Below are 13,544 nucleotides of genomic sequence, written 5' to 3'. Positions count from 1 at the left end.
GCTCAAGCCCTCAGGATCGGTGCTTATGGTTTCATAAACAAGGCCCAGTTCAGCGCTGGATTTACAGATCATTTGAAACTGAAAGATGGAGCGGTCACAGCGATAATGATCCCGGTCATGAGTTGGAACCGCAGGTGGAGAGTAAAACTGCTTCAAATGTCTGTTTTGTTGGCAATAGGCGTCTGAGTGCATATAATGTAAACAACACGGATTCATTATTCATCATTCACTATATGCTTCATTATAGTGATTCAAAAGTTATCCAGGGATAATGTGATGGTGAATTTTGTGTTTAAATACATCTGTTTAGCTGACCATTGATAGCTTGCAGAAGCTATCTCTATGCAAAAACTGCGTGTGTTCTTGACTCTTTAGCTCTGCTCACACGGCATGCCTCCAGAAGCTCGGCTGTTTTCGGAAAGACTCAGTACAGCGTATCTATCTTTTATAAATATGATAAAACTAAAGAATCTTTGGAGATATGAAGCATGCACTACTACTCTATAGGTACTCGAGATTAACATGAGATTGGCAGAACCCCCCCCCCCCCCCTTAATCTGAAATGAATGAGTGACAGGTAATAGTAGTTGCCAAAAGTGATGCAACTGAAGACAATTTACATTTACACCCTTTATTAAAATATTATTAGAAGTGTGATAAAGATTGTTTTATTTGTGATGATAACGCAATGAAAGTGTGTTTTATATCGACAGAACTGTCAGTCAGTTTTCTCTTTCAGATCCACTTCATTCATGATGGAGCAACAATTTGATGAGAATCTTACTGAGCAAGAGTTAATGAGAGTTAAATATGTGAATCTCTTTTTATTTGAATGAAACAAACTTAAAAATTAAATTATAAACATTAGAGGAAAAATGTACAGAAGTTAAATGAAAACAAGACATGTTGCCTTGGGAACTAACTGTGATAAAAGTGAAGTACTAAAATAGTAAAACTAAAACAGAAATAAAATTTAATTAAAGTTATATATAAAAAACTAAAACTAATAAAATTGGCAAAAGCACATTGCAAAATTATTAAAACTAAACTGAACATATAAAAATAAAAGCTAATTCAAAAAATTTAATGAATACTAAAATAGAATATTTTCATGACCTTCATATTCAAGGTCAAATTAATGAGCTACACACACATTCTCTCACACTCACTCACACACACATACAAACACACACACACACACACACACACACACACAGACAGACACACACACACACACTGAACTAAATATGACATCCTGATAAGTACAATTAATGTGTGTGTATATATATATATATATATATATATATATATATATATATATATATATATATATATATATATATATATGTGTATGTATTTTATGTATGTTCTTGTTTGTTTGTTTTGTGCAATGTTTTGGCAATAAGTATATATGTCATACCAATAAAGTAATATGAATTGAATTGAGAGACGGTGAGTGAGACATTGAGACAGAATGTGTGATGATCTTCAGCAGGATCCAGTGAAGGTATTTATAAGATCTCAGAACATCAGGAATGCAGCAGCATCAGCAGACATGTGACAAACACTGACCAAACACTGACCAAACACTGACTAAACACTGACCAAACACTGTCCAAACACTGTCCAAACACTGACTAAACACTGACCAAAACACTGTCCAAACACTGACCAAACACTGGCCAAACAATGACTAAACACTGACCAAACACTGTCCAAACACTGACCAAACACTGAATAAACACTGTCCAAACACTGGCCAAACACTGACTAAACACTGACTAAACACTGACCAAACACTGACCAAACACTGACTAAACACTGACCAAACACTGTCCAAACACTGACTAAACACTGACTAAACACTGACCAAACACTGACCAAACACTGACTAAACACTGACCAAACACTGTCCAAACACTGTCCAAACACTGACTAAACACTGACTAAACACTGACCAAACACTGACCAAACACTGACTAAACACTGACCAAACACTGTCCAAACACTGTCCAAACACTGACTAAACACTGACTAAACACTGACCAAACACTGACCAAACACTGACTAAACACTGACCAAACACTGTCCAAACACTGGCCAAACACTGACTAAACACTGACTAAACACTGACCAAACACTGACCAAACACTGACTAAACACTGACCAAACACTGTCCAAACACTGTCCAAACACTGACTAAACACTGACCAAAACACTGTCCAAACACTGACCAAACACTGGCCAAACAATGACTAAACACTGACCAAACACTGTCCAAACACTGACCAAACACTGTCCAAACACTGTCCAAACACTGACCAAACACTGACTAAACACTGACTAAACACTGACCAAACACTGACCAAACACTGACTAAACACTGACCAAACACTGTCCAAACACTGACTAAACATTGTCCAAACACTGACCTAACACTTGCCAAACAATGACTAAACACTGACTAAACACTGACCAAACACTGACCAAACAATGACTAAACACTGACCAAACACTGTCCAAACACTGACCAAACACTGTCCAAACACTGACCAAACACTGAATAAACACTGTCCAAACACTGGCCAAACACTGACCAAACACTGACCAAACACTGACCAAACACTGTCCAAACACTGTCCAAACACTGACCAAACACTGACTAAACACTGACCAAACACTGACCAAACACTGACTAAACACTGACCAAACACTGACTAAACACTGTGCAAACACTGTCCAAACACTGTCCAAACACTGACTAAACACTGACTAAACACTGGCCAAACACTGACTAAACACTGACCAAACACTGACCAAACACTGACCAAACACTGACTAAACACTGACCAAACACTGTCCAAACACTGTCCAAACACTGACTAAACACTGACTAAACACTGGCCAAACACTGACTAAACACTGACCAAACACTGACCAAACACTGACCAAACACTGACTAAACACTGACCAAACACTGACTAAACACTGACCAAACACTGACCAAACACTGACCAAACACTGACCAAACACTGACCTAACACTGACTAAACACTGTCCAAACACTGGCCAAACACTGACTAAACACTGACCAAACACTGACCAAACACTGACCAAACACTGACTAAACACTGACCAAACACTGACTAAACACTGTGCAAACACTGTGCAAACACTGTCCAAACACTGACTAAACACTGTCCAAACACTGACCAAACACTGACCAAACACTGACTAAACACTGACCAAACACTGTCCAAACACTGTCCAAACACTGACTAAACACTGACTAAACACTGACTAAACACTGTCCAAACACTGACTAAACACTGACCAAACACTGTCCAAACACTGACTAAACACTGACCAAACACTGACTAAACACTGGCCAAACACTGACTAAACACTGACCAAACACTGACCAAACACTGACCAAACACTGACTAAACACTGACCAAACACTGACTAAACACTGACCAAACACTGACCAAACACTGACCAAACACTGACCTAACACTGACTAAACACTGTCCAAACACTGACTAAACACTGGCCAAACACTGACTAAACACTGACCAAACACTGACCAAACACTGACCAAACACTGACTAAACACTGACCAAACACTGACTAAACACTGTGCAAACACTGACCAAACACTGACCAAACACTGACCAAACACTGACCAAACACTGACTAAACACTGTCCAAACACTGACCAAACACTGACCAAACACTGACTAAACACTGACCAAACACTGTCCAAACACTGACTAAACACTGTGCAAACACTGACCAAACACTGTCCAAACACTGTCCAAACACTGACTAAACACTGACTAAACACTGTGCAAACACTGACTAAACACTGACCAAACACTGACCAAACACTGTCCAAACACTGACTAAACACTGTCCAAACACTGTCCAAACACTGACTAAACACTGACTAAACACTGACCAAACACTGTCCAAACACTGACTAAACACTGACCAAACACTGACTAAACACTGACCAAACACTGTCCAAACACTGACTAAACACTGTCCAAACACTGACTAAACACTGTCCAAACACTGACTAAACACTGTCCAAACACTGACTAAACACTGTCCAAACACTGACCAAACACTCACAGACCCTCTGACACGTGAATATCTGTCTGATCCACAAACACGCCATCTCCAGCACTATTATAATCACATTAGATGAATCCTCAGCTTTGAACGCAAAAACAGAGTAACAAACGTGAACTGATCAATCAAATCTTGACCTGTACGTTCAGTGACCGTCTGATGCACACATCACACACATTCACATTGATTCATTTAACAGCCGCTGAAATCAGAATTCACATTTTATGTGATTAGCGGCATTATAAAAATTCATAATCATTAATTAAAGTGTGAAACATAAAAAAAGATTTAATTAAATTAAACATTCAACTTTCATCCACTTTCACTCGCTCTCTCGTTTGTTTTCAACTTCATAATTAATCTGCAGGGAAACTTTATATTCCACATGACTCGATTCTCTCTCTCTCGACTGAACTGCAAAGGACAACAAATCAAATAAAAGAAGTTAACGACTCATGAAATCGATAAATATTTAAGACGGTGTCATTGGCGTGGACTCAGATAAAGCGTGCCGCGGCTCCTGACCTGCCCTCTCTATTCATTCTGTCTGATTTCATACATTAATAACAACTAACAGCGCAGCAAATGATGCACAAATAGACAGTTTAATTTTCCAGTGAAAAATGAAAATGTTTCAGTCTGAAAATGACCCTGCCTGAACATGATGCATCGCTGTGGCTCTGTCTGATAGAAAAGAGCAAAGATGTGAAATAAATGTCTCAGTCTCACAGTGGCAGAATTTAAAGAGCCATTCATGTTTAATTCTTAATAATATCAGAGAGAATCATTAGCGTCAGACACGCTTTACTCCAGACCGATTCTCAAACGCTTCACACTGTTGATTTTTTAATGTCACCTCATGAGATGTGTGATAGAGTCGGGCTGCTGCTGAATCTAACGTCAGAATCACGGTTCTGCAGACGCGCAGACGAGCACAATGGCTCCTGGCCTCTTTTGTTGCTCTGTGGACGAGCAGAAGCGCCGCCAAATACACCGCAGCACAATGAAACCCAATTTCCTGTCATAAACAATCCGTTATCGGGACGCTCAGACAAAGAGTGCTCATTACAGAGAGAGAGATGAGACCTGCGGCGGAGGACACACACACACACACACACACACACACACACACACACACACTGCTGTTACTGTTCACTAAAACTACTAACCTGTTCCAGTTAGTGGCCATGGCAACATTTATTCATTTATGTTTAAGTAGAAGTAATAAAATTACTAAAACTAAAATAAAAATAGATCTAAATAGAAACAGAAATAGAAAAAAATAATAGAAATGACAAAAACACCTTATAAAATTACTAAAACTAAAATGAAAATGAAAACTGAGAATATAAAAATGATGGCAATATAATATAATATAATATAATATAATATAATATAATATAATATAATATAATATAATATAATATAATATAATATAATATAATATAATTAGGGCTGTCAATCAATTCAATTTTTTAGTCTAATTAATTACATGATGTGGCGATTAATTAATCAAATTAATTGCAAATTAATTGCACATCAATTTTGGCTGAGAAATTACCCCATATAGATCATTTAAAGTCATTATTGTGTAAAGCATCAAATAGATTTTACAAAAAGTAGATTCAGAAATAAATATTTTATTCGATTCAACAGAAATTATTACACAAACTTTTGGAGCGTGAGTTTGAGTAAATGATGACTGAATTTTCATTTTTGGGTTTCATTTTTTATACCTTTTTATTTTTTATACCTTTAATGTTTTATCTTTATTTATTTTGTTAATTAATATGTAAATATGAAATGATTTAATATTATTAAAACATATTATTAATATTATATTAAATAATAAAAAAAACTGCCAGTAGGTGGCAGTAAATGTCTTAATAATTAAGTCATTCATTCATTCGATTCCATTGAATCATTTGTTCACTCGATTCGTTCACGGATTCAGAAATTCATGAAATGAATCACTGCTCAGAGACGAACAGTTCTGCTTTGTCTTTATATTTGTGTTGGCAAAACTGAGCAAAAACAGATAATATTGTGTCTAAAATAACACAATATTAGCTTCTTATTTATTGAACTGTTGTATAAAATCAGTATCACATTTGCTCTCGTGCAATTCAGACAAAAAGAGCACTTGTGTGATATTACACTATTACTCGCAGGATATTGCTTCACTATATCATATGATCTAAATATGAGACAAAAACTCAAACTGGGGCATTTTTGCCCCCATATCTTGAATTTTAGTGTTATTCTAACTACATTCTATAGGCTTCATCACGCAGTGAGATGTTGCCCTGCATCATATTCATCATCAATATAATATAATATAATATAATATAATATAATATAATATAATATAATATAATATAATATAATATAATATAATATATATAATATAATATAATATAATATAATATAATATAATATAATATAATATAATATAATATAATATAATGGATGCAACGATGTATCAGCCGATAAAAGCAATTATTTTCACTATCAGCATCAGCAATAATGTAAATTATAAATTCAAATAATGTAAATAATACATTTTAAAGCAAGCTCTGTTTGACCCTATGAATCTCCCATAGTTCAAGTCAGGGTTGCCAGATCTGTGGTTTTTCCCCACGCCAAACATTATTTGTAGTGCTTCGCTTCCCATCCAATAATCACAAAGTCTCAGCTTTCAAATTCTGTCTATTTTATCACCAAATTCAAACAATAAACTGCATTTTGACACTCTTAAATGTGACGTGACAAATCGCTGTAGTGCCTCAGTTCAAGACGAGTCTTTTGTTCCACCAAATAAACATGAATGAACATCAGAAGGTATTGAAAGATACAGAACAACGTACTGAAATGAATCATGTCATGTGTAATCAATTAATCAATCAATCAATCAGTGTTTCAACCACTGAAAGATGTCAATAAAACAGCTGGAGAACAATGTGTCACTTAAATATTTCAGAAAGGTTATCTAAAGTTTATGTTCAACAACTAATGTTCCTTAGTTAGCTATAAAACACTAGAGACGAGCTGATTTACTGTTAATTATATATGTATTTTTGAATAAATTGTCTACCTTATGTGCAAATGAGCTGTTTATAAACATTTCAGTTTTTGAGTGTAATGTATCATATGTTATAGATATAATGCACTTATTGTGTATTATATCTCAAAATAAATAGCAGTTGAATATAATAGTTTGGGCTCAGTTCTGAGTTAATAAATCAAATTTTAATCACATTAACACATATGAAATAGTGCATGCTTCTCATGATGATATGATCATGTGTGTAATATCCTGTCACCCGTGTGTGTGTGTGTGTGTGATGAACCACACTGCAGAAATGACATCCGCCCTGAAATTAAATCAGTGCATGAGTGTTTCTGTCCTCGTGTCTTCAACGCGGTGTGTTTTAAACAGACTCTGAGCTCATGACATCTGATCTGTGATTTCTGGATCTCTCCAGGCTTCATTAAACCTCGTACCTTCTACAGCCCGAGTGCAAATAATGTGTGTTTACTGCTTTAGTGTTGGTATATAAATAAAAGCTTGACTGAGTTAATCACATGCAAACACACACACACACACACTCTAATAACGTGAATGAATAATGAATGAACTCCTGCTGAACGTTCTTCATCACACGTGTGTGTTCATCTCAACTCTACAGAGCCGAAGCTCTTCTGAGACGAGCCGTCACACCAGTGTGAATCAGACACTCACCCGTGAGTAGACGACCTCCAGCGAGACGTTCTGAGGCGGAGCGCTGGGCACTGCGGACACACAAACACACACAGGAGTCATGTGACAATCATGTGACAGCCCTGAGATAGTTACGTTACTGAATCTGGATAGCAGCAGATGGATGTTCTGGAGCTCAATCAATCTGTAAATGAGATGTCAGATAAATACGACCCATATGTGAGAGTCCCGAAAGGTCAAGAGGTCATCTCAGGGATTCCTGCATGCATTCAGACTAATAGTTTGGAAGATTAATCTGAAGATAGCAGACGTCTCTAGTGTTGTGTCAATTTCTATATATCCTAATCATTGTTAATGTAATTCATTTTTCAGGAGCTCATTGCTTCTACGTTCAGTTAAATTGCTAACAGTGATTGTAAATTAATTGCCTAAATTATTACATTATTTGCTAACTGCATTCTTTAAATTGTGATGTTGACATGCATTCTCTGTAAAGCTGCTTTGAAATGATATGTATCGTGAAAAGCGCTATACAAATAAATGTGAATTGAATTGAATTGAATTGTTCCAGAATCATTCGTACACTGTTATACACTGTAATAATGCTGGGATGTTGTTTCAGTCCATGTTTGGGTCAAATATGGTCAAAAATTAATTAGATTTTATTTTAATTGTAGTTAAAATGTTTAAAATGTAATTTTATTCTAACACTTTAGAGTTGTTATCTTAGTATAATTCATTTACTATTACAGTTCTTGTTAATAATTTGAATTAGATTTTTACATTTTTTAATATTTAGTCAAAGTTTTATCATTTTGTTGCATGTTTTTGTCATTTTGCTTACTTTTTTTAAATATCACTATATAATTGTTATATTAGTTTAATTCATTTTTTAAAATTTTATTTTAGTCTGTTTTTGTCATTTTGTTGCATGTTTTTGGCATTTTTAAAAAAATATATTTTTAATATTATTTTAGTATCAATCATATTCTAAAATAGTTTTTGTTAATATTTTGAATTTGTTTTATTTCAGTCAGTTTTATTCATTTTGTTGCATGTTTTTATCATTTTTATTAGTTTTAGTTTTGCACAATCCCCTTTTTTATATATATTTTATTGTTGATTTTTAGGAATTTATATAGTTTCGTATTAAGTTTTACCTTTTATTTTTAGCTTATTTCCTTTTAGTTATTTTGGTACTTTAAATGGAAATGAGAAATGTTGTTTTGGCAACTAGCTGAAATTAATTAGGTTTACATTTTTATTTTTATTTTTTTATTTCCGTTTTCAAGTAAGGGTTCATGTTTTTGCGGTAACACTTTACAATCAGGGTTCAATAATTCAGCATATCTTAGTTAATTTCAGCTTTTCCTAATACAGTTTAGAGATCAAACCTTGTTTCTGTTAAACATTAGTGAATGAACAGTGAACAAACATGAACATTTTTATTAAATAAGAATAACAAAGATTAGTAAATGCTGTGAAATATATTTCTGTGTGTGTGTGTGTGTGTGTGTGTGTGTGTGTGTGAGAGTGGAGTGCCATCACACAATTTCATTAGCGTGACACGAGGGCCCTTAATTAAGCAGGGAAATGGTGAAGGCAGCTCCAGCGGCTCATTTGAAGCGTTCTGCAGCACTCCTCTAATGGAAGCTGACACGCAATAAATTCCCGCAGCCTCTTAGAGCCGCGCTGAAGGTAATGCAAAGAGACACTGCGGCCAATGAGAGAGAGACACGCGGCGGGTTAAGCTGCGGACTGATTGCTGCTCGGCACAGAGACATCTGGAGAAAATCACCCGAATATGAGACCAGATACAGAGACAAAGAATCAGGAGAGGGAAGCAGAGGAGTGCATGATGGGAATGGATTGGTGAAAGTGGGAGAATGCAGCAGGTCTGAGCTGCATGTTAAGAAGCTCATCTCGCCTTCTCTCTTAAAGGGCCACGCGCTGCAGCTTCTCGCTTTACAACACCGATGAACGAGCGCTGGACTGATGGGGTTTACTAACATCACTGCACATGACAGAGAGAAACTCATCAAATACATTCAGATATTACATCAGCCTTTAACATAATATAATATAATAATATGTCTGTCCACATCTGAATCTACATTGACAGGCTCCATTCAAACAATTCAAGCTGGGTGATGCTGATAAGAGATCCGGCGATTGAATCTTTGAGAATTACTGCAAACATAATCCTGAGGTTAACACATAAATCAATAGCCTGATGTTAGACAGCTAATGAGAAGGGCTGCTGGGAAATATAACCACGCTTTAGCATTCAAACGCCGGTGCGGCATTGAGCCGCTGGTGAAACGGTCTGCCTTCAGGCTAGAGAGAGATGGAAAATAAGACAACATGCTCCGGTTTCAGATCCGATTTCTCCAAACTGAAGACACTGAACCGTCTCCAGATGCAGCACTGCCAGCATGCATTATGACAAACACTATAAACATACAACATCCAGTTTCTGAACAGAAGGACGTGTGTGTGTTTGGAAAGGGAAGGCCCTGCGATCTAATTGATTTTCAGGGAAGTTTCCAGGCTGTTTTTGGAATGGAGACGGAGTCGAGCTGCAAACAAATCAAACGTATTTCAAACATCTGATGTCAGACTGTCAAAGTTGAGTGACACGGCGTGAAATTGATTGACGCTTCAGATGTGACGGCCATCTATTAACGCCAAATCAAAGCCAGCATTAGCGTCTGATTAACTGGACCGCTTATGTAAATATCTTCTGAACACCGTGACGGACACACGGATGAATCCATTCCTGCGCAGCGACTGAGGCTTTCGTTAGATATGCAGATAACTGTAATATGTGTTTCAGTCACATTTATATGAAATAAACAATCACACAGTTGAGGTTTGCTGTAAACCCTACACACAGACTGCGCTGTATGGATATAATTCTAGTAACTGTGAATGAATAGAGTTGACTGATCTCACCGTCTGAGAGAGTGGTGATGAGCGTGTCTTCGTCGGAGATGCCGGGGCCGTGTCGGTTCACCGCCAGCACTCGCAGAGAGTATTCGGTGAACTTCTTCAGCCCCTCCATCCTGTAGCTCTGACCGACAACCTCCACATTCTGACGAGAGAAACACAAACTCACGTCACACAGTACGACACGTGCTTAAAGTCACCATGAAAGCAAAATCAACAATTCCTGTGTTTTATAATGAAATACTGCAGTTTATTCAAAATTATTTATTGTGTTTTAAATTCAGAATATCTTCTCCTCCTCTTGCAGCATCTCTTCTCTTCTCTGATGATGAGGGCGGGGCAACCTGTCACTCACATGAGATCCACCAATAGCAAACCACAACCATCCAATCAATCCCCCACAGACAAAATCAAGCCCCGCCCTACATTTGTTCTTGTTTGAGAAGCGTTTCACTCGGATATACGACACAAAGACTAGCTTTTCATGTTGACTTTAAGCTGTCAGTTTCTTTGCTGTGGGTGGGGTTTATGCTAATGAGTCCTCACTAAGCCCCGCCTTAGAAACATTACGAACAATTCCTTGCACACTGTGACAAAAAATGTGTTTTTAAAATGCAATAACCAGGTTTTAATGTCAGTCAATCAATCAACTAACCAATCCAGTTTGTTTGAATATTGCTTTTTTTGCACAGTTAGCCATATATTAATAAACATTAATAAACAATGTGTTTTGAAAAAGTAATAACCAGGTTTATATGTTAATCAATCAGTCAATCAATCAATCAATCAATCAATCTGTTTGAATATTATTTTTTTTTGCACAGTTAGCCATATATTGATAAACATTAATAAACAATATGTTTGAAAATGTAATAACCAGGTTTATATGTTCATCAATCAATCGATCGATCGATCGATCAATCAATCAATCAATAAATCAATCAATCAATCAATCAATCAACCAGTCAGTTAATCAATCAATCAATCAATCAATCAATCAATCAATCAATCAATCAATCAATCAATCAATCAGTCAGTCAGTTAATCAATCAATCAATCAATCAATCAATCAATTTGTTTGAATATTGCTTTTTTGCACACTCAGCCATATATAAACCATGTTCATACTCTTTTAACTGAATACAGATTTATGCTGGTTCTAAGCTATATGAGTAAATGCATTTTGAATGTATGATTATGGAAATAAAATCAAATAGATGTATATAGTTAAAAAAAAATCCATGGCATACTTTTTTTTTTTTGAGCACATAAATCTGTCTGGTTTCGTTTATGCATGACAGACGTTCTGTAAATCACAAGTTTATTCGTTTGTTTTTGTTAAACTGTAATCCAAACAGATGGACATTTTTATGCAATTCAAATACAAAAATCTTAATTTAGGCCTAGTTATTTTTTTGGGTCAGTGTGTTTGAGAGTTCAGAGCCGTTCAGTTCAGCTGAAGCTTTTCTCTGTTCGGATGTTTTTAAACACATTACAGCATTATCTAACACTTTCTTCAAAGAAAAACAGCAGATATAAGATGTTTCGTAATGTCACTCTTCATTCCAGCCCGTGTAAAAAACAGCATCAGATTAATCTACTCCACTTTATCAGAGCAGTTCTGAAAACCAATCCATTCGTATGGACGGTTCTGTGAAGTCTGTTGATTGTGCTGATGTTGAAACACATTGGCTGCTAAGTGCATGTGTGTCCTGTGGCTCATGAGCTTCAGTCATGACAGATCTGCTGATCTTCCTCCTCAGAAACACTGATGATGGTGACAGACTCCAGCAGAGATGACTGAGAGCGGCGTACTGTCAGGAGAGACGCGACACGACGAACAGAAGCGCTTCAGATCTCACGCTAACGGCCTTCATCTCCCGCTGCGGAGCCATTATCAGAACGGAAACTTTACTTTGAAAAAAGATCAAATCAACTACATTTTTACATTTTCTGAAGAAAACGCAAGTGGTGTTTGAACATGCAAAAACTGGCCTTCGTGATGCCAAACTGCTGCGGGTGGTTGCCGGGATGTTGCTACACGGTTGCTAAGGTGTTGGTAGGGAGTGGTTTCGTATCGTCTGACGTGAGATGACTGTAGGGCTGCACGATATATATTAAAGTAAAATCGATATCATGATATGGCTTTGTGTGATTGTCATATCGCCCTGGCTGCGAATTTAAATAAATAAAATAAAAATATTTATTTTATGGCGATTTGACAACCTACGACCAGAGGTTACCAGCCTTGGCGTTATTTTAGACTCTAAGTTTTAATCTAAGTTTTAACTAGTTTTAATTAATAAGGTAACAAAGTCTTCCTTCTACCACTTAAGAAACAGCTATCACCCTTTTTTAAACCAGAAAGATGCAGAAAAATTAATTCATGCTCTTATTTCAAGTCGACTCGATTATTGTAATGCACTTTTCACTGATCTTTCACAAAAATCAATGAACAAACTCCAGATTATCCAAAACTCTGCCGTTCGGTTGTTGACTGGAACCAAAGAAAGTGAACATATAACAGCAGTTTTGGCTGCACTGTTCCTGTAAAAGTCCTACTCATCACGTATAAAGCTCGTAATGGACGAGGACCGAACATTGCATTAGTTATATTCCACCAAGAACTTTAAGATGGTCAAATGCAGGTCTACTGGAGGTCCTCAGCTATAAACGAAAGAAAACTGGATTATGACCAGTAAATTTTATTAAATTTTACTTTGGCATTTATTTAGTT

General features: G+C 36.4%; 1 protein-coding gene across 1 annotated transcript in view; it reads right to left on the bottom strand.

Annotated features, from left to right (window-relative positions):
• dcc (DCC netrin 1 receptor) overlaps window positions 1-13,544 on the bottom strand; it is a 155,211-nt gene that overhangs the window by 45,103 nt on the left and 96,564 nt on the right. The window contains exons 14-15 of the mRNA XM_048186510.1: window positions 10,814-10,952; window positions 7,880-7,929 (exon numbers count right to left, since the gene is read on the bottom strand). Of these exons, the coding sequence (XP_048042467.1) occupies window positions 7,880-7,929; window positions 10,814-10,952 (189 nt within the window). The remainder of the gene's footprint in view (window positions 1-7,879; window positions 7,930-10,813; window positions 10,953-13,544) is intronic.

Source organism: Megalobrama amblycephala, linkage group LG4 (genome assembly GCF_018812025.1).
Source record: "Megalobrama amblycephala isolate DHTTF-2021 linkage group LG4, ASM1881202v1, whole genome shotgun sequence".
Taxonomy (NCBI): domain Eukaryota; kingdom Metazoa; phylum Chordata; class Actinopteri; order Cypriniformes; family Xenocyprididae; genus Megalobrama; species Megalobrama amblycephala.
Note: the sequence above shows the minus strand (reverse complement) of the source record. Positions and strands in the feature narration are given on the sequence as shown.